Raw genomic sequence first — 22,164 nt, forward strand, 5'->3', positions numbered from 1 at the left:
GTACAGTACAATACAATGAGAATTATACAAAATAACACACCACCTAAACTAATTAGCGGGCCTTTAATTATTACAATGACAAATGCAGCTTTAGTTGGTGGCTAACACCATTGCTATGGACAAGGTTGCAAATCTGTTCATCTACTACAAATAATAGTCTATTCTGCAGCGTTAGAAGTGTGCCAGTAGTACTACAGACCTACTATTCATGGCCTGCCCACCGAGCTAATCCCAGTGGGCGTGCCCCTGGCACTGGTCTGGCCCAAATTGCTTTGAGTCATTTTCCTTCTCCAACTCCTCAATTCGACCTTCTAGCTTGGCATTGGCAGCTGGCCATGCCACCAGCACATTTTTGATGATGGCCTGGACTGCGAGCTGACTAATTTTCCCATTTTTTATGCTTTGATCAAGGATCTGAGTGATCCTTGTATGCCTGCTCATAATGTTATCCTCCATTGCCTGATCCGGGCCACCTTGTGGCGAGGGATCAGCTAGCATCGAAGACCTTATGGGAGGACCGGAATCGCTTGTCTCTTCTGTAGCCATCAAGTATTTTACAAGCGAAACAAGATTGGGAGCCACGTCTCTTACCCCAGACCGGTTCCTCTGGCATGGGGGAGGGACTAACTGCAGTTCGCCCACGCCTAGACCAAGGACCCCTCAGAGCTGCCCGGTTCAACACACCGATCCAGCGCATTGTTCCCCTTCAGTACCTGGTCACAGCCGATTTCACTCGTCCCGCATCGGCAAGTGCACCCTGCACTCCGGAGAAGCAGATGCACGTCTCGCCCTTGGCCCTCTACTAGCCCGAGCTTCCACCTTGCGGCCAAGGACCCACTCCTACTCAGGTGGCGGGCCGGGCACCCAGTCGTTCGGGGGTCTGGGCCCATCTAACCTAACCTGGGCTACGTTACTACCTCCCAGGCTTAGCGGAACACGCCTAGGAAGACCAGAGGCGCGGCAAGGCACACATGCACCTGCAACATGCGGTCGTGCATTATACTGCACAGGGATTGAATGAAGGATAGAGCCACGGGTCGTAACACATCTGAAATGTAACGTCCACTGTTCAAAGTGCCGTCAATGTGAACAAGAGGTGACCGAGACGTGTAACCAATGGCACCCCATACCATCACGCCGGGTGGTACGCCAGTATGGCGATGACGAATACACGCTTCTAATGTGCGTTCACCGCGATGTCGCCAAACACAGATGCGACCATCACGATGCTGTAAACAGAACCTGGATTCATCCGAAAAAATGACGTTTTGCCATTCGTGCTCCCAGGTTCATCGTTGAGTACATCATCGCAGGCGCTCCTGTCTGTGATGCAGCGTCAAGGGTAACCGCAGCCACGCTCTCCGAGCTGATAGTCCATGCTGCTGCAAACGTCGTCGATCTGTTCGTGCAGATGATTGTTGTCTTGCAAACGTCCCAATCTGTTGACTCAGGGATCGAGACGTGCCTGCACGATCCGTTACAGCCATGCAGATAAGATGCCTGTCACATCGACTGCTAGTGATACGAGACCATTGGGATCCAGCAAGGCGTTCCGTGTTACCCTCCTGAACCCACCGATTCCATATTCTGCTAACAGTCATTGGATCTCGACTAACGCGAGCAGCAATGTCTCGATACGATAAAGCGCAATCGCGATAGGCTACAATCCGACCTTTATCAAAGTTGGAAACGTGATGGTACGCATTTCTCCTCCTTACACGAGGCATCACAACAACGTTTCACCAGGCAACGCCGGTCAACTGCTGTTTGTGTATGGGAAATCGGTTGGAAACTTTCCTCATGTCAGCACGTTGTAGGCGTCGCCACCGGCGCCAACCTTGTGTGAATGCTCTGAAAAGCTAATCATTGGCATATCACAGCATCTTCTTGCTGCCGGTTAACTTTCGCGTCTGTAGCACGTCATCTTCGTGGTGTAGCAATTTTAATGGTCAGTAGTGTATATTAGTAAAAATTGTCTGCTAACTCCGTTAAATGATAACAGAATGTACAGTATTACTTTTCAGAGCAAAAGCCGCAATGCAGTGCTCGCCTCCTAGCAGTGAGGCTAAAATCTAACCTACTTCATACATAGAATAGATTCTAACCTATCTTAACCTAACCTAACAACACCACCTTGATTCTGCCAAAAATTGATGCTAGAGACCGGTCGTACTGTGACCACGCTGTCGGCCGATGCTATATGACGACCTCTGACGACGGCGTCTGACGACTGTTGTCGGTGCCACTGTGAATGTAGCCTAAGTTGTTAGAGTGTTTCGTATGGCTGGAGAAACTCGAGTTTTGCATAGTGCAGTATATAAGGACATATGACACTCACCTTGATGGCGTCGCCGGGAAAGAAGAGCAAATTATTGCGCTGCAGGAAAAGGCGGACGAGCTGCGGCATCGGGGCCGTAGATGCAGCTGGCAGAACCCTCAGCAAGTTGCCCTCGAGGTGCAGCTGGCGGAGTTTGCGCAGCGGGCGGAAGGTGGCGTCGTACACGGCGTCGATGCCGCACTCGGACACGTCCAGCACCTCCAGGCTGCTGGCGCCCACCAGTGGCTCTCCCGGATGGACCGTGAGCATGTTTCTCCGCAGCGACAGGTAGTGCAGTCGCCGGTTCCGCACGAAAACGAAGGGCGGCACCGACGACAGGTGGTTGCGCTCCAGGCTCACCGACCACAAATCCGGCAGCTGGTCGAAGGCGTTGGTCGTTATGGACGCCAGGCCCACCCCGTTCATGTGCATAACCTGCAGGCGTTAATACAAAGTGTGGAATTATTCCGTAGATCTCTCTCTCCTACTAAATACTTTTGTTTGATACTTCCTGCCGGCCGGCCGCTGTGGCCGAGCGGTTCTAGGCGCTTCAGTCCGCAACCACACGGCTCCTACGGTTGCGGGTTCGAATCCTGCCTCGGGCATGACTGTGTGTGATGTGTGTGATGTCATTAGGTTAGGTTAGGTTTAAGTCTAGGGGACTAATGACCTCAGATGTTAAGTCCCATAGTGCTTAGAGCCATTTGAACCATTTTGAAACTTCCTGCCAGATTATGTATTGGACAGGGACTCGAAACCGGAATCTTCCGTTCTGCAGGTGATCCCCTTAACTAATGAGCTGCCTGGGCAAACCTCACGAGTCATCTTCACATCTTCAGTTCTGGCAGCAACTGCCTCTTACTTTCCAAAGTTCATACGAGCTCTCCAGCACAGCTGCTGGAATGGCATTCCTGGAGGAATTGGGAAAGTAGGAGAAAAGGATGAGGAGAAACTTCTCCAGCAGTAGAGGTGAGAAATTACATGCACTCTATAGCAGAAAGGAGATGAGTCGGAGTTCAACGACTGTCTAGGAATACATACTTGCGGCATAAGAAGTCAGCCTCATTCTGCCAACGGCCTTGTCAAAGAGGGCGGAGGAGCGGATAGAGGTTCAGGGCACTCTCTTGTCCAAGGGGTGGGAAATTGCCCCTAAAGGCGGAAGAATCAGCAATGATCAACGACATGAGGATGCAGAAGGCAATGGACACCACTGCATTAAAGACACGTAACGTGTATCCACAGGACATGCCGCCTGTAATTGAAGAAGTGTCATGATGATCTCTCCATTGGCAAAAGATTCCGGAATAGTCCCCCATTCGGATCTCCGGGAGGGGACTACCAAGGGGGATGTTACCGTGAGAAAAAGATTGAATAATCAACGAAAGGATAACGTTCTACGAGTCGGGGCGTGGAATGTCAGAAGCTTGAACGTGGAGGGAAACTAGAAAATCTGAAAAGGGAAATGCAAAGGCTCAATCTAGATATAGTAGGGGTCAGTGAAGTGAAGTGGAAGGAAGACAAGGATTTCTGGTCAGATGAATATCGGGTAATATCAACAGCAGCAGAAAATGGTAAAACAGGTGTAGGATTCGTTATGAATAGGAAGGTAAGGCAGAGGGTGTGTTACTGTGAACAGTTCAGTGACCGAGTTGTTCTAATCAGAATCGACAGCAGACCAACACCGACAACTATAGTTCAAGGTATACATGCCGACGTCGCAAGCTGAAGATAAACAGATAGAGAAAGTGTATGAGGATATTTAAAGGGTAATGCAGTATGTAAAGGGGGACGAAAATCTAGTAGTCATGGGCGACTGGAATGCAGTTGTAGGGGAAGGAGTAGAAGAAAAGGTTACAGGAGAATATTGGTTTAGGACAAGGAATGAAAGAGGAGAAAGACTAATTGAGTTCTGTAACAAGTTTCAGCTAGTAATAGCGAATACCCTGTTCAAGAATCACAAGAGGAGGAGGTACACTTGGAAAAGGCCGGGAGATACGGGAAGATTTCAATTAGATTACATCATGGTCAGACAGAGATTCCGAAATCAGATACTGGATTGTAAGGCGTACCCAGGAGCAGATATAGACTCAGATCACAATATAGTAGTGATGAAGAGTAGGCTGAAGTTCAAGACATTAGTCAGGAAGAATCAATATGCAAAGAAGTGGGATACGGAAGTACTAAGGAATGACGAGATACGTTTGAAGTTATCTAACGCTATAGATACAGCAATAAGGAACAGCGCAGTAGGCAGTACAGTTGAAGAGGAATGGACATCTCTAAAAAGGGCCATCACAGAAGTTGGGAAGGAAAACATAGGTACAAAGAAGGTAGCTGCGAAGAAACCATGGGTAACAGAAGAAATACTTCAGTTGATCGCACAATCAGCTTAACGGCTCATGCATCGAAGCTGCTTACAAGAATAATATACAGAAGAATGGAAAAGAAAATTGAGAATGCGCTAGGTGACGATCAGTTTGGCTTTAGGAAAAGTAAAGGGACGAGAGAGGCAATTCTGACGTTACGGCTAATAATGGAAGCAAGGCTACAGAAAAATCGAGACACTTTCATAGGATTTGTCGACCTGGAAAAAGCGTTCGACAATATAAAATGGTGCAAGCTGTTCGAGATTCTGAAAAAAGTAGGGGTAAGCTATAGGGAGAGACGGGTCATATACAATATGTACAACAACCAAGAGGGAATAATAAGAGTGGTCGATCAAGAACGAAGTGCTCGTATTAAGAAGGGTGTAAGACAAGGCTCTAGCCTTTCGCCCCTACTCTTCAATCTGTACATCGAGGAAGCAATGATGTAAATAAAAGAAAGTTTCAGGAGTGGAATTAAAATACAAGGTGAAAGAATATCAATGATACGATTCGCTGATGACATTGCAATCCTGAGTGAAAGTGAAGAAGAATTAAATGATCTGCTGAACGGAATGAACAGTCTAATGAGTACACAGTATGGTTTGAGAGTAAATCGGAGAAAGACGAAGGTAATGAGAAGTAGTAGAAATGAGAACAGCGAGAAACTTGACATCAGGGTTGATGGTCACGAAGTCAATGAAGTTAAGGAATTCTGCTACCTAGGCAGTAAAATAACCAATGACGGACGGATGAAGGAGGACATCAAAAGCAGACTCGCTGTGGCAAAAAAGGCATTTCTGGCCAAGAGAAATCTACTAATATCAAATACCGGCCTTAATTTGAGGAAGAAATTTCTGAGGATGTACGTCTGGAGTACAGCATTGTATGGTAGTGAAACATGGACTGTGGGAAAACCGGAACAGAAGAGAATCGAAGAATTTGAGATGTGGTGCTATAGACGAATGTTGAAAATTAGGTGGACTGGTAAGGTAAGGAATGAGGAGGTTCTACGCAGAATCGGAGAGGAAAGGAGTATGTGGAAAACACTGATAAGGAGAAGGGACAGGATGATAGGACATCTGCTAAGACATGAGGGAATGACTTCCATGGTACTAGAGGGAGCTGTAGTGGGCAAAAACTGTAGAGGAAGACAGAGATTGGAATACGTCAAGCAAATAATTGAGGACGTAGGTTGTAAGTGCTACTCTGAGATGAAGAGGTTAGCACAGGAAAGGAATTCGTGGCGGGCCGCATCAAACCAGTCAGTAGACTGATCACAAAAAAAAAAAAAAAAAAAGGTTGTACGTATGTGCGTATGTTCCGTGTCTTCTCTTAAACCACTGGGTCGATTTCAACCGAACTTGGTACACATGTACCTTACTGTCAGGCAACGAGCCTTGTGGTGCTAAGAACCACCTACCTATCTTAATGCAGGAGATATGACGTCATAAAAATTGAAATGTGTGCAAAAACTGCTGCATCGTGTATGAAGTTGAAATTTATTACTTCCGTGCTTACTAATTCTATTCGCAATAAATTTTGCAGACAGTATCGACATATGCCGCTAAATGCACCTGAAAAATTATATTGCGCTACCACAAATTGTTCAGGAGCTATGAGGTCATAAACAATGAAATGCGTGAAAAAATGCCGCATCAAGGATTTTATTCTTTATTACTAAGCACTCCTGCAGTCGAGTCAACTTAAGAAATCCTTGACACCTGACAGCTCTTTCGACAGCTATCAACTGTGAAGCACAAACGCTATGGACGAAAAAAATAGTAGTCTATAGAATTATGAAGAGGCGTTGCCATAGGAACATTTTCTAAATCACTTTGTTGACACGCGTAGCAACTATGTCCAGCGTACAACCTCTGCTCCGGATATTGTATTTACACATTTTTAATGCGTATTTCTTTGTACGACTGTTTCATGATTTCAAAGGTGTTTCAAGGATACATGGAAATGATTTTTTTTAGATATTACACTACAAACATAGTTCATCTTTTTCGTTTGTAATAAAACTGGGAAAATGAATACCCTGGCAATTGTAGAATCGTCTGCTAGTAATATATATTCTCTAACGCACTGTTTGACTATCTTTTCCCAAGATTCAGAATGAGAGACTGACTCATACTAAAGTGGATTTCTTCAAGGGAAATCTTCACTCTAAGAGAGATTTCAGAACACACGGACGAATTTATTATTGGCATGCATCGTGTCTTCATTGGCCACAAAACAGCATTTGACAGTATTAACACTGCAACTGTAATTTTAAGTTGCTTTGATTGAACTACGAACCCCTGAAAATTTGTTAAGGCTTGTGTGAATGACAGTGAAAGAAACACAGAGTAGCATAATAATGGGAGGAATATTATCCTATCCATTAGATAGACGAGATGGTGTTCAAACGCATTAGGCTGGTATCAGACTGTTGTTTCCTTCTGATTTTCATTAATTATTCAGCCATCATGTGACAGACTTTTTCTCAATTAATTTAAACTTTGATATCAAAGCGGATGACACAGATGATTGCAGAGGTCAAGCCAACCATCTGCAAAAAAAATCTAATTAACTCTGAGTATTTTGTTTGCATTCGCAAATAGTATTTGGTTGGAGAATTTGGTGGAGTCTTGGGTGCTATCTGAAGAAGGGCAGCTTGCTAGCCACGGGCCGGGTAAGTGTTGTCAAGGGACATCTTAAGCTGAGACCTGGTGACCATCGCCGCACGGTGCAGGATGATGCCCTGGAATACCTGGTCACATAGCCTGTGTAAGGTACCACGGTGGCGCAGCCCGCTGGCGTTTTGGAGAAACTGAAGACACAGCTGGTGGATGGGCGCAATCAATTGGCTCAAAAATGAGAAATCTGGGACTGTACAAGACCTTTGCGTTTCTTTATATGGTGCCTAATTAAGTTAAACCGGTATTACACGGTGCTTGCTGATCGTAAAAGAATGGTGTGAGAAACAGTAATATCAGAAATTGAGTCCGCCTTGATGCAAAACACCTTGTTATTCGTTTATTTGCTTATTATCTCAAACTAGTTTCGGCGACAAGTATCACCATCATCAGTGGGGTTTTTTAATCTAAATCATGCAGAAAATGGCATGGTTGTACAAACACAGTAAAACATTATTACATATTTACAATTCGTCCTTTGAAATATAGGTTTCTATTGATACTTTCATACCACCTTATTTATTATATGTTACATCATGTTTTAAGCAGTTATTGGCGCTGTGTGCGACATATTTTCTGTGCTCTTTTCTTTCCTGTTGCTGTCTTTTTACTTAGCGAACATTATGTCATCTGCAAACATGTGAGCGGCTGTTAGTTACTAAGCCGAAACTAGTTTGGGATAAGGAAGAAGTAAACGAATAAGAAGGTATTTTGCATCAAGGCGGACTCAATTTCTGATATTACTGTTTTTCTATGCAAACACGGACCAAATGGAAGAGTTCCAAGATAATATTAGTGAATGGTGTGAGGGTGATTGAAGGACAGATAGATCATTATTTGGCTCATGGGAGCCTAAAAATCGTGTTTAAGGATGGAATGTCGGTCATGCTTTGTAAAGAGCGAATGTGCCAATATTATTTCGACAGGTTCCGGAGTTTGTTGACCCGAGAACTGCAGAAAGCAGCGGGGAGGACGGAGACTGGTCGGTGATTAAAGAGAGTAGCTTGGGTGTGGGATCGAACACCGTTTTCCAAGAAAAGCAGGCATGGATACTGCTCACATTGGTTAGTTCAGAAACTTCTGCCACGAGCAGGAGGTCGTTCATAAATTGTTAAGACTTTGCCAACTTAAAAATTTACTCATTTGTTAAGGCCATTAATTTTCCTTTTCTATAGTGTGACGGCCTTTCATTTCACATATAAATCTGTGGTGAGCAATGTGCATCTCGAGAGGGTCCAGTCGATGCAGACTAGAGTGGCAGTCATTCAAAGGAGCTTACCTTCCGTTAAAGTGGTGGGATCTGCCAGGATTTCTTTCGGTTAGGCGGTCTTCTGACCGCTTCATATAAGTTATGTATTCATTAAATTCCATATTATATGATTTAATGATTAATTTACGTTTGGAATCTTCGATTACAATTTTGGCTCTCTTGAAGCCATTGGAAATTCACATATGCAGCAAAATGAAAAATTTTGTTCAAAGCTTTTTAAAAGATCAATTGAGCATTGAATAACTAGTTGGATGATTAATTATGCATTGTTCAGAAGAAAGTGGAGAGATTTCAATAACGATTTTGAGTAAATTAGTTAAGTGGAAAACGTAATTTAATTTTCTAGAGCATTTTTATGTAATCCATGCTTCATTTTCAGCCCTTTTTTCCATTTTGCTGGTATTTGTGTGTGTCTAGTCCACTTGCTCTGATTAGCATTGATTCAGTGCTGCAACTTTGGAAGGGTATTCTGAAGTGGGATGTGTTTGAGAGCTAGTGTTGATAGTGTGTCAGTTGAAGCAGTGGGGTGGACAACAGTATCGTTCATAATAAACGAGTAAACACACGTACGAAATTAAAGTAGCGGAATAGTAAATACGCCTATTATGCAACAACAAAACTACTCACTAAACTAACCACTTATAAAACACTTACACGGCCAATGATATTCACATCCCTCTGGAACTTGGTCATTATCATCAGGTAACAAAAAATGTTCAAATGTGTGTGAAATCTTATGGGACTTAGCTGCTAAGGTCATCAATCCCTAAGCTTACACACTATTTAACCTAAATTATCCTAAGGACAAACAACAACACCCACGCCCGAGGGAGGACTCGACCCTCCGCCAGGACCAGCCTCACAGTCCATGACTGCAGCGCCAGACCGCTCGGCTAATCCCGCGCGGCATCAGATAACATTGTAGTGCTAGACGCCTATGAGGGAAAGGTGCTTTGAAGACTCACTGGCCCAACCTGTGAAAATAGAAGATAGAGGAGGTTGTACAATCATGAGCTGTACGATATTTTAAGATCCAACTGCTAGGAAAACAGTGAAATCAGCCAGACTGAGATGTTAGGCATAAGTGGAACAGATGAGTGATGTAGAGGTAGTGAGAGGGATATTAGATGAAAATCAAGGGGCTCAGAGAGGACGAGGTCGTCCGGGAACGAGATGGATAATCTGCCATGGAGGACCTGCAGATAACAGTCTGTAGGTGATAGAATCACGAACTTTGGTTCGTGATAATTGTTGGAGAATTGTTAAACAGCCCAAAGTTTACTGTGAACTGAACAGACACAGACGAAGAAGGAAAGACTTGAGGACGTGTCGTCAGTCGCGCCTGGTTAGTTCAACTGGTAAAAGCGTAGCTCGCAAAAGCACTGGTTCGGAGTTGAGTCCCAGACAGGTCACAAGACACAAGAAGAAATGCTATTGCGGAGAAACGCCCCAGCAACAGCGGAGTAGTTGTTTCTAGAGATAATCTTTCACGCTACAGAGCACAGGTTGAAACTGTGCACCGGGCTGGAACTTGATCCGGGAGTGTGCCTCTCGCGGGCAATGCTTTCACCGACAGAGTTAACCAGACATGACTAACGAGTCGTTCCCATGGCTTCAGTTTGTCAGTGCCTCTTTCCTACCTATCAAAATTTCTTTCCATATTTCACGGCAGCTCTCCTGCATGCCTGCTAGGCTATCAGAATGTGAGACGGAGGTTTCCCGAAGTACAAGCGCCTGTTCGAGAAGTCCTTAACCATGTGCCTGCTGGCTCGTGCCCTATCTACAATTCCCACAATTTTGACCAAAACTCCCAGAAAAATACTGTTATTAATATGAACAGGTTAAATGAAGTTCACAGTGATATCACTCGGTTTATTTGTAATTTAATCGAAAAAATGGTTCAAATGGTTCTGAGCAGTATGGGACTTAACATCTGAGGTCATCAGTCCCCTAGAACTTAGAACTACTTAAACCTAACTAACCTAAGGACATCACACACAACGATGCTCGAAGCAGGATTCGAACCTGAAAACCGTAGCGGTCGCGCGGTTCCAGATTGAAGCGCCTAGAACCGCTCTGCCACACCGGCCGGCTAATTTAATTACAATCAAGATTATCCTTAAGATCCTAATCACACTATCTCTGCAACCACATTCACGCAATTACATTTTCTGAATCGAGTTTGTCAAGTTCCTTACGCTCGATCAATGTTTAAAATTTATCCCCTGACTAATTTCAGTTCCACAAATTAATGCCTTTAATTCGCGACCGCGTACCACACGCACACCCGCGATCCTCTCTTTAAGAAAGTTTATTACATATTACATAATATGTTGCTGCATGTGTCATTTAGGTCACATATTGAATTTTTCTTTGGACTTGGGTAGGGGTGTCTGTCACCGATCTTGAGAAACTTGATCTGATGTAGCACACTCATTTGCGACCGCGCTGTGCCAGCGATAAGGGCAGAGTGAAATATCCACAACATTCCTCATATTTCCTAAACGGTTTGAGATATCGAAATGAGATTTTGGCAAATGATAGCACGCAAAGAGGAGAGTATTATGCAGAACTTCACTATCTAACGTGTTATTCCAGTAGTTCGAGACTTTCTCGATGAAGTAATGTGATTTTTAATGGCCATAGATAGCTGGTGAACGAGAAATGCTATGCATTTTGGAACAAGATAAATGAAGACATTACACATTTATTTTGTACAGAGGATGTGCTTATTCATAATTTACTGACTTTACTTTTCTTCTGTTCCTCAAGTAATAAACTTAATAAACCATTGTTTCAGAATTCTCTCGCAGTTTCGTCTTCAAAACATATTATTAGTTAAGTGAGACTTTATAAACTCCGTTGTGTTCAGTCTACCAAAGCACGTGGGTTCCCCCAATAAAAGACAGATGGATCCAGCTTACTGCAAAAATAGGAAGAAACAGAGAAACCAAACGAACACTAACGACTGATCTGCTTAACTATTCACCAACGGAATTCTACTTTCCAGAACACAAATATGCCTTCCCACCCAAAACAATAAAAGAATGCATCGCTTACACCAACGACAGCAATAACAACAACAGAGCCAACTTAATCAGCCACCTCATAGAAGATTTACACACAAAGAAAAGCAGAAGAAAAAAGGCAGAAGATAACGTCAAACACGAGGACCCTTGCTAAGGTTTTTGAGAGGTTTCCCTTCAGCACTTGGGCAAATGCTAGGGTCTTCACTTACTCTCACCAGAAATCAAAAGAATTCACAGGAAACTAAAAAGAAATTTCCCATCTCAACAAATAAATGGTGTCCCAACAGAACAACACAAGCTAAGCTAAGGCACCAAAGAGCATTAGGCTCTCCATGTGCCCGTCTTCTCGCATCTGGGGAAGGCATGAAAGATGGAAAAATTAGACAACAGAAGGGAATGTTAACTTGGCAACAAGAAAAATTTGTAAATGTTCATCAAATTTCGTCATTCATGTTTCGTTGAACGTTATAAGCGGTTAAGAATAGGCGATAATAAATCGATGCATTTTTATTAAGTTCATTATTAGACGCTAACCAAAGCTAAGGTACGGTATAACCACCATGCAAGTATGGGCGTGGAGGGACTCCACTTAACATCTGCAACAAATAGGAGTGTCGGCTTCCGCTTAGAACGGCAGAATGGCACTTCCTTTCCAGTGCTCGGCATTTCCCCGACAGCGCCTGCCTGCAGCGCACACCACTAACGCTCTCCCCACGTGTGCCCTGCAGCCTGCGCACCCACCGTCCACAGTATGCGGTGCGGACTCTACAATGGGGTTTCTCCGTCCACTACGCCAACTCTCTGGATCAAACAAGCGTAAGAGCAGATTCAATTGCTCCGAGACAGCGGCGATACCTATGCCCTTACAACGTTCATTAGCGCCCTGTTTTTAGGCCTCTGACAAAACCCAACGAGCAGCGGAATGTCACTGTAGGCCACTGTTATCGAAGGTATCGAGGCGTGTACACAATGGTTTTGGAATATTTTATGAGATGTGAATATTTCAGAAATACTTGGATGTTGCCAAAACATACGAAACAACGCCACAGCAGCATCAGCGAAATACACTGAGAAGCCAAAACATTATTATCACCTGCTTAAAAGCGTATTGGTTCATCTTTGGAACTCAGTACTACAGAGATTTTGGGTCACGTAAATCCGACAAGTGTTTAGTCGGTTTCCCAAGGTATGTAGCACCAGATGCCTAAGCACAGGTGACGCAGTTCCCGTAAATTAGGGACCAGTCGTTTGTAGGCGCGCAACAGGCGCCTGATAGTGTCCAAGATGTATTTCATCAGGTTCACATGGATCGTATTTTGTAGCCAAGACATTATCGTGAGTTACTATTATGTTCCTCAAACCACTCTAGCATTGTTTTGGCCTTGTGATACAGACCGTTATCCTGCTAGAAGAAGCCACCACCGTCAGGAAGGCATCACGCAGCAAGGGATGCAGGTGGTCTCCTGTAGCATGACTCTGATTTGTGGAGTGAACTGTTATCCTACCGTCGGGGAAGACATCGAGCATGAAGCGTTGCAGGTGGTCTACAGTAATGTTCACTTAGTCCACAGGTGTCATAGTACCGTCGATTACCACCACGGCTGCAAAAGAAACCTACGTGAACGTCCCCCAATACATAATACTACTCCCACTGATCTGCTGCCGTGATGCTGCACGAGATTCGAGCAGCTTGGGTGACGGCTTGTCCACACTCGACGCTCTGCTTGATCTAACAAGAAATCTGATTCATCCGATTAGGCGACAAGTTTCCATTCATCCACAGTGTAATCTCGACTATTCAGTGCCCAATGTAATCTTAATTGACGACGACGTTGGGTCAACGTGGAAACACGTGCGAGTCTTGTGCTGCAGAGCCCCATGTTCAGCAGAGTGCGCTGAACCATGTCCTGTGAAACACTTGAGCCTGCACCAGCAGACCCACCACAGAACACCACCTATCGTACTTTAGAGTGTAGGTAACTCTCTCGTAAGAGGAGGGAGAATCAGGAACAATCAATGGCATGGGAATGCAGAAAGCAATAGAAACCACTGAATTAAAGACACATAATGGGTTTTCACAGGACATGTGGCCTGTAATTGAACAGGTGTCATGGTGATCTCTCCACTGGCAATAGATTCTGGAATAGTCTCCGGGAGGGGATTGCCAATGGGGAGGGGACCATGAGAAACAGACTGAATAACAAACGAAACAGTAACATCCTACATGTCGGGGCGTGGAATGTTAGTAGTTTGAAAGTGGTAGAGAGTCTAGAAAATCTGGAGAAGGACATGCAGAAGATCAATCTAGATGTATTTGAGTTAGTGAAGTGAAATGGAAAGAAGACAATGATTTCTGGTCAGATGAGTTTAGTGAAATATCAACAGCACCAGAGGTAGGGAGTAGGATTCGTTACGGATAGGAAAGTAGGACAGATTTTGAGCTACTATCAACAGTTTAGTCATAGGTTTTTCTCATCAGAATTGACAGCAAACCAACACCGACAACGATAGTTAGGATCTACATGGCAATATTGCAAACTGAAGATGAAGAAATAGAGAAAGTGTAGGAGGATGTTGAATGGGTTATTCAGTACGTAAAGAGAGATGAAAATCTAATAGTCAAGGGGGACTAGAATGCGGTTGTGGGGGAGAGAGTAGAAGAAAAGGTTACAGAAGATTAGGGGCTTGGTACTAGGAATGAGAGAGGAAAAAGACTGATTGAGTTCTGCAAGGTTCGGTCTTGGGTCCTCTGCTGTTCTTAATATATATTAATGACTTGCCATTCTATATTCACGAAGATGCAAAGCTGGTACTTTTTGCCGATGATACAAGTACAGCTATCACACCCGACAGACAAGAATTAACTGGTGAAATTGTAAACGATGTTTTTCAGAAAATCATTAAGTGGTTCTCTGCAAATGGGCTCTCATTAAACTTTCACAAAACACAGTATATACAGTTCCACACAGTAAATGGAATGACCCCATTAATAAATATAGACTTTGATCAGAAATCGGTAGATAAGGTAGACTATTCAAAATTTCTAGGTGTATGCATTGATGAGGCGTTGAACTGAAACATTTGAGTTCAGCTACTTATGCTATTAGGGTCATTGCAAATTTTGGCGATATACATCTGAGTAAATTAGCTTACCACGCCTATTTTCATTCTCTGCTTTCGTATGGCATCATATTCTGGGGTAACTCATCATTGAGTAAAAGAGTGTTCATTGCACAAAAGCGTGTAATCAGAATAATTGCTGGAGCTCGTCCAAGATCATCCTGCAGACACTTATTTAAAGAGCTAGAAAACTTCACTGTAGTCTCACAATATATATATATCTATTCACTTATGAAATTTGTTATTAACAATCCGAACGAATTCAAAAGTAATATCAGTGTACATGGCTACAACACTAGGAGAAAGGATGATCTTCACTACTCAAGGTTAAATCTAACTTTGGCTCAGAAGGGGGTAAATTATGCTGCCACAAAAGTCTTTGGTCACTTACCTAATAGTATCAAAAGTCTGACAAATAGCCACATAGCATTTAAAAGGAAATTAAAAGAATTTCTTAATGGCAACTCCTTCTACTCATTAGATGAATTTTTGGATATAGTAAGTGGGTAATTTCCCAACCTCCACAAAACAAAAATAAATTATTGAGTGTCAAGTAATATTTTGTCTAATGTAATATCTTGTATAGACACCTTTTATTAACCTGACACGTTCCACATCATTACGAAGTGTCGTCGTATTCATGATCTATGGAACAAGTACTAATCTAATCTAATCAATAAATTTCACCTAGGAATAGAGAATACTCCGTTCAAGAATCACAAGAGGAAAAGGTATACTTGGAAAAGCTCAGGAAATATAGGAAGATTTCAGTTGGATTATATCATTGTCAGGCAGAGATTCCGAAGTCAGATATTGGATTGCAAGGCGTACCCAAGAGCAGATATAGACTCAGACCACAATTTAGTAGTTACGAAGGGTAGGCTGGTGTTAAAGAGATACATTAGGAAGAATCAATGCGCAACGAAGTGGGATACGGAAGTACTCATGAATGAAGAGATACACTAGAATTTCTCGGAGGAAATAAGGCATAGCTCTGTAGGAACTACAGTTGAAGCGGAACAGACAGTTCTGAAGAAGGCAAAGATAGAAGCTGGAAAGAAAAACGTAAGGACAGAGAAGATAACTACGAAGAATCCGTGAGTAACAGGAGAAATACTACACTTGATCGATGATGGAAGTACAAAACCGTTCAGGGAAATTCAGAAATACGAGTCCCTTAGGAATGAAATAAATCGGAATTGCAGGGAAGCTAAGATGAAATGGCTGAGTGAAAAATGTGAAAAATCGGAAAAGAAATGGTTGTCGGAAGGACTGACTCAGCGAACAGAAAAGTCAAAACAAACTTCAGTGAGTTTCAAAGCAAGGGTGGAAACATTACGAATGCAACGGGAAAACCACTGTTAAATGTAGAGGAGGGAGCAGATAGGGAAGAGTACATTGAGGGGGAATCCTTGTCTGATGACGTGATAAAGAAGAAACAGAAGTCGTTGTAGAAGAGATAGGGGATCCAGTATGACACTCAGAACGTAAAAGAGCTTTGGAGAAGATCTAATACGGCAGAAGGGATAGATTATATTCCATCAGAATTTCTAAAATTATGAAATGGCAACAAGACGTTGGTGTGCAGAATGTGTGAGTCTAGCGTAAAACCATGTGACTTTCGAAATAACATCATTCGCACAGTTACGAAGACGGGAACAGTCGACAAATGCGAGAATCATCGCACAATCAGTTTAACAGTTCATGCATCCATGTTGCTGACAAGAATAATATACAGACGAATGTAAAACAAAAGTGAGGATCTGTTAAATGATCGTCTGTTTGGCTTTAGGAAAGTTAAAGGCATCAGAGAGGCAAGTCTGACCTTGCGGTTGATAATGGAACCAAGACTGAAGAAAAATAAAGACACATTCATACGAATTGTCGACCTGGAAAAAGCATTCGACAATGCCAAATGGTGAAAAATATTCGAAACTGTGAGAAAAATAGGGGTAAGCTATAGGAAAAATACGGGTAATACACAATACATACAAGAGCCAAGAGGGAACAACAAGACTGGAAGACCAAGAACGAAGTGCTCGGATTAAAGGGGGTGTAAGGCAGGAATGTTGCCTTTCGCTTCTATTACTCAATTTATACATGGAAAAGCAATGACGGAAATAAAAGAAAGGTTCAAGAGGGGAATTACAATTCAAGGTGAAAGAATACCAATGATTAGTTTCGCTAATGACATTGCTATCATCAGTGAAAGTGAAGACGAATTACAGGATCTGCTGAATGGGATAACAGTCTAATGAGTACGAAATATGGACTGAGAGCAAATCGAAGAAAGACGAAAGCAATGAAAAGTGGCAGAAACGAGAACAACTAGCCGGCCGCTGTGGCCGAACAGTTCTAGGCACTTCAGTCCGGAACCGCGCTGATGCTATGGTCGCAAGTTTGAATCCTGCCTGCGGCATGGACGTGTGTGATGTCCTTAGGTTTGTTAGGTTCAGGTAGTTCTAAGTCTAGGGGATTGATGACCTCAGATGTTAATTCCTATAGTGATTAGAGCCATTTGAACCATTTTTGAGAACAACCAGAAATTTACCATCAAGACTGATGGGCACGAAGTAAGTGAAGTTAAGAAAACTTACTACTTTCTTCTACAATCTTGACTTCAATAAAAATGACAAAGGCAATGTTAATCAGAACACAGGGAGGAGTTGTGGTCTAAATGACAATAGATTTATTCATCCTTAACATCGCAAGACAAAAAAGATGACTGAAGGAAAGACACGCAAACATTTTCATTTGACAAACGCTTTCAATAATATGGGGTCTATGGTGGACAAAGCGATCTGGGGATCGACAAACGACACTAACCAGAAGACTAATCGCACTATCTGACTTCATACACGTGAATCCGGGGTATGGCACAAAAACTACCCCACAATCAAGCATCTACACTCCTGGAAATTGAAATAAGAACACCGTGAATTCATTGTCCCAGGAAGGGGAAACTTTATTGACACATTCCTGGGGTCAGATACATCACATGATCACACTGACAGAACCACAGGCACATAGACACAGGCAACAGAGCATGCACAATGTCGGCACTAGTACAGTGTATATCCACCTTTCGCAGCAATGCAGGCTGCTATTCTCCCATGGAGACGATCGTAGAGATGCTGGATGTAGTCCTGTGGAACGGCTTGCCATGCCATTTCCACCTGGCGCCTCAGTTGGACCAGCGTTCGTGCTGGACGTGCAGACCGCGTGAGACGACGCTTCATCCAGTCCCAAACATGCTCAATGGGGGACAGATCCGGAGATCTTGCTGGCCAGGGTAGTTGACTTACACCTTCTAGAGCACGTTGGGTGGCACGGGATACATGCGGACGTGCATTGTCCTGTTGGAACAGCAAGCTCCCTTGCCGGTCTAGGAATGGTAGAACGATGGGTTCGATGACGGTTTGGATGTACCTTGCACTATTCAGTGTCCCCTCGACGATCACCAGTGGTGTACGGCCAGTGTAGGAGATCGCTCCCCACACCATGATGCCGGGTGTTGGCCCTGTGTGCCTCGGTCGTATGCAGTCCTGATTGTGGCGCTCACCTGCACGGCGCCAAACACGCATACGACCATCATTGGCCCCAAGGCAGAAGCGACTCTCATCGCTGAAGACGACACGTCTCCATTCGTCCCTCCATTCACGCCTGTCGCGACACCACTGGAGGCGGGCTGCACGATGTTGGGGCGTGAGCGGAAGACGGCCTAACGGTGTGCGGGACCGTAGCCCAGCTTCATGGAGACGGTTGCGAATGGTCCTCGCCGATACCCCAGGAGCAACAGTGTCCCTAATTTGCTGGGAAGTGGCGGTGCGGTCCCCTACGGCACTGCGTAGGATCCTACAGTCTTGGCGTGCATCCGTGCGTCGCTGCGGTCCGGTCCCAGGTCGACGGGCACGTGCACCTTCCGCCGACCACTGGCGACAACATCGGTGTACTGTGGAGACCTCACGCCACACGTGTTGAGCAATTCGGCGGTACGTCCACCCGGCCTCCCGCATGCCCACTATACGCCCTCGCTCAAAGTCCGTCAACTGCACATACGGTTCACGTCCACGCTGTCGCGGCATGCTACCAGTGTTAAAGACTGCGATGGAGCTCCGTATGCCACGGCAAACTGGCTGACACTGACGGCAGCGGTGCACAAATGCTGCGCAGCTAGCGCCATTCGACGGCCAACACCGCGGTTCCTGGTGTATCCGCTGTGCCGTGCGTGTGATCATTGCTTGTACAGCCCTCTCGCAGTGTCCGGAGCAAGTATGGTGGGTCTGACACACCGGTGTCAATGTGTTCTTTTTTCCATTTCCAGGAGTGTATGTACTCTACTATCCCAAAAAGAAAAATACGGTTCGAAAGGACAGGGTGCTGAGAGGCATATAGCAGAGCCCTACGCCGTAGCACTGGTCAGGGCCGCACACCATGACGCGTTTGGCGACTGAAATCATGGACGGCAGCAATCTGTTATTGATGGCGAGCGCCCGAAAAATGCAAGTACTCGGTCCCGCGTTCGGCTAATTTTGAACGCAGGTACTTCCCTGTGAGCCTCTGAAGCCCCGCTGGATTCCAGGGTGCAGGTGGACCCGTTTTCTGGTCTGTCAAACCAATTTGACTCCGTCCCACGAGTATGCGTGACGGAATATGTCAAATGTTTAGAAGACCGACTCCAGACAAATAAGTACACCCACGCATTACTCGTTTTGTGCGTGATGCTAGAAGCAGTACCTCTGACGGTTCATTAGGTGACTGGCACAGGCTCCAAGTGGCACACTAGCAAAGGGCACAAGTCTCAACGTTTAGGTAGAGACCTTCAGTTCTTCACTATCGAAGCGCCAGTACAAGAGTGGCCACTTCTCTTTGTTTTCACTTTCCATGTCAGCTCGGTTGCCTAACACATATACATCGTAGACTTCTCCCACTTTCGCACAAGCCAATCACGAGGTGGAGCGCGGCATTCGAAGTGGGAGAGCGCCCCTAGCTTTGCATACACCGATTTGACCAATTAGAGACTTTAAAGTTACTTGGGAGCAAAAGGAAAAAAGATTGAGCTTCGAGACCTCTTTCCCACGCGATTATGCTGTGCCTTTTGCTAACAACATGACTAGGATGGAACCACACCCCTCCATAAAAAGATCGTTATCTCCCCTGTTGCGTCCATTTCGAAGTTTCCAAAAAACGATCATAAACTTGCTGAAAGCCTTCACAAATATGTTTCGTAACAGAGTCTGCACGTCTGGGCGCCAATGACCTGTCCCACGGAAATTCGCAGAACGCTCACAGTTGTCTCGTCGGCTTCCTGCCTAACAAGGGCCTATCCTCTGCTTTATTTCCGGTCCACAATGCGCTGCACATTGCAGTGGCGACTTCTCAGCGCTAGTCAGCCTTCCTGGACACGGCCGGCGACCGACAGGCGCCATCCAAACCTGTCTGCACAATGGGGCCGCAAAACTCGGCCGTCCGGAAATGTTTTCCCCCAGGTTCTGCAGAAAAAACGCGCTCCCCTCAGCCCACAGTTGCCGTGTGCTTTTACTGCAGTCGTTTGAATGGTCACCATATTCCTTTGAATGCAGGTAAATCTTACCGCTATTGCTTCACTAGAGCACACAAGCAAGAGCCTTAATTAGTGCCCATCATTTCATCATGATGTAGGAAGTCAGATCGTAATAAAGATCATCTTCCCTAAGAACATTAAGCGGCATGACACCGAATCAGAAGTGAGAGTGCCCTGCAATCTCGCAAACTCATGACAGATGGACCAAGGAGGACATAAAACCAGACTAACACTGGTCAAGAGAAGTCTACTAGTATCAAACACAGGGCTTAATTTGGGGAAGAAATATGTGAGAATGTATGTTCGGAGCACAGCATTGTATGGCAGTGAATCTTGCACTGTAGGAAAACCATAACAGAAGAGAACCGAAGCATTTTACATGTGGTGGTACAGAAGAATGTTGCAAATCAGGTGGTCTGATAAGATAATGAATGAAGAGGTTCTCCGCAAAATAGGGGAGGAAAGGAATATATAGTAAAAAGTGACAAGAATGAGGGACAGGATGGTAGGACATTTATTATGACATCAGGGAATAACTTCCGTGGTATTAGAGGAAGCTGTACAAGGGTAGAACTATATAGAAAGACAAAAATTAGAATACATCCAGCAAATAATTGCGGGTGCAGGTTGCAAGTGCTTCTTTGAGATGAATAGGTTGGCATGGGACAGGAATTCATGGCCGACTGCATCAGTCCTGTGAGAAGACTAATAAGTAAAAAATCCTATTGGTCACATGCTCACAACATTACCAGGGGGCACTCAGTTTGACGGTGGGAGGTGGTCAGAATGTTTTGGCCCATCGGTGTCAGTACACTGCACATGTAAAGCAAACCATGAGACTTACTCTATACACTGCTACGGTCGCAGGTTCGAATCCTGCCTCGGGCATGGATGTGTGTGATGTCCTTAGGTTAGTTAGGTTTAAGTAGTTCTAACTTCTAGCGGACTGATGACCACAGCAGTTGAGTCCCATAGTGCTCAGAGCCATTTGAACCATTTGAACTTACTCTATACAAAGATATAAAAATACTCTCTCTCAGATACTGAGGTACCAAATGTTTTGTCTGGGAATTACATAAGAAATGGTTTCCATCTCTCGGTTCTTACCAGGTTACTGGGAGGTTTCCTTAGTTGTAACGCAAACGACAGAACTGGAGATCCCCTCCCAAATGTTCCCAACTGGGACTCTCTCTGTTCTCCTAGTAGCTCGCCTGGTATTCGTCTGAAAAGTCCCTGGTTCTACCATGGGTCATTTCACGAACAACCTGATCAACGTAAACAATGACAAAAGTTTAAAAAACCTGTTAAATATTTTGTTGAATGATTTGTGTAAAATAAAATGGGTTAGAGAACCATTTGACACACCTTCCAGTGGCGCTCAAAGTCATTTACAGCAGCCGAGAAACTTATACGTTAGTGACATGAGACCACTGAATGAAAGTACATCCAGAAAATATCCTCTAGTACTCTTTATAATTCTCAGATTTTAAGTTAAACATTGAGCTTTCAATTCCAAATCGGCACCTCATTTCTATACATGATTTCGAACTTCATTCAAAGACACATTAAATGTTTGTCTAATTTGTCCTGTTTCTTACCTTTAAATAAAGTATTTGACAAAAAAATTTCCCTTGTTTTTGAATTTTTTATTTTCATGTTTTCTTCAGAATGCATTAAATATAATACATTGAAAGATCAATCGGTGTTCCTCTATTATTAAGAGTATATACGGGTGGTTATAACTAAAGTTTACCTACTTGAGAGCACCCCCACGAAAAGCGACTGATCGTAGGACAATGAAACTTTATGGAGATAATT

General features: G+C 44.2%; 1 protein-coding gene across 1 annotated transcript in view; it reads right to left on the minus strand.

The window, feature by feature from the left end:
* LOC124787670 (carboxypeptidase N subunit 2-like) overlaps nucleotides 1–22,164 on the minus strand; it is a 112,398-nt gene that overhangs the window by 21,267 nt on the left and 68,967 nt on the right. The window contains exon 3 of the mRNA XM_047254487.1: nucleotides 2,339–2,752. Coding sequence (XP_047110443.1) covers nucleotides 2,339–2,752 — 414 coding nt within the window. The remainder of the gene's footprint in view (nucleotides 1–2,338; nucleotides 2,753–22,164) is intronic.

This window comes from Schistocerca piceifrons, chromosome 3 (genome assembly GCF_021461385.2).
Source record: "Schistocerca piceifrons isolate TAMUIC-IGC-003096 chromosome 3, iqSchPice1.1, whole genome shotgun sequence".
Classification (NCBI taxonomy): Eukaryota; Metazoa; Arthropoda; class Insecta; order Orthoptera; family Acrididae; genus Schistocerca; species Schistocerca piceifrons.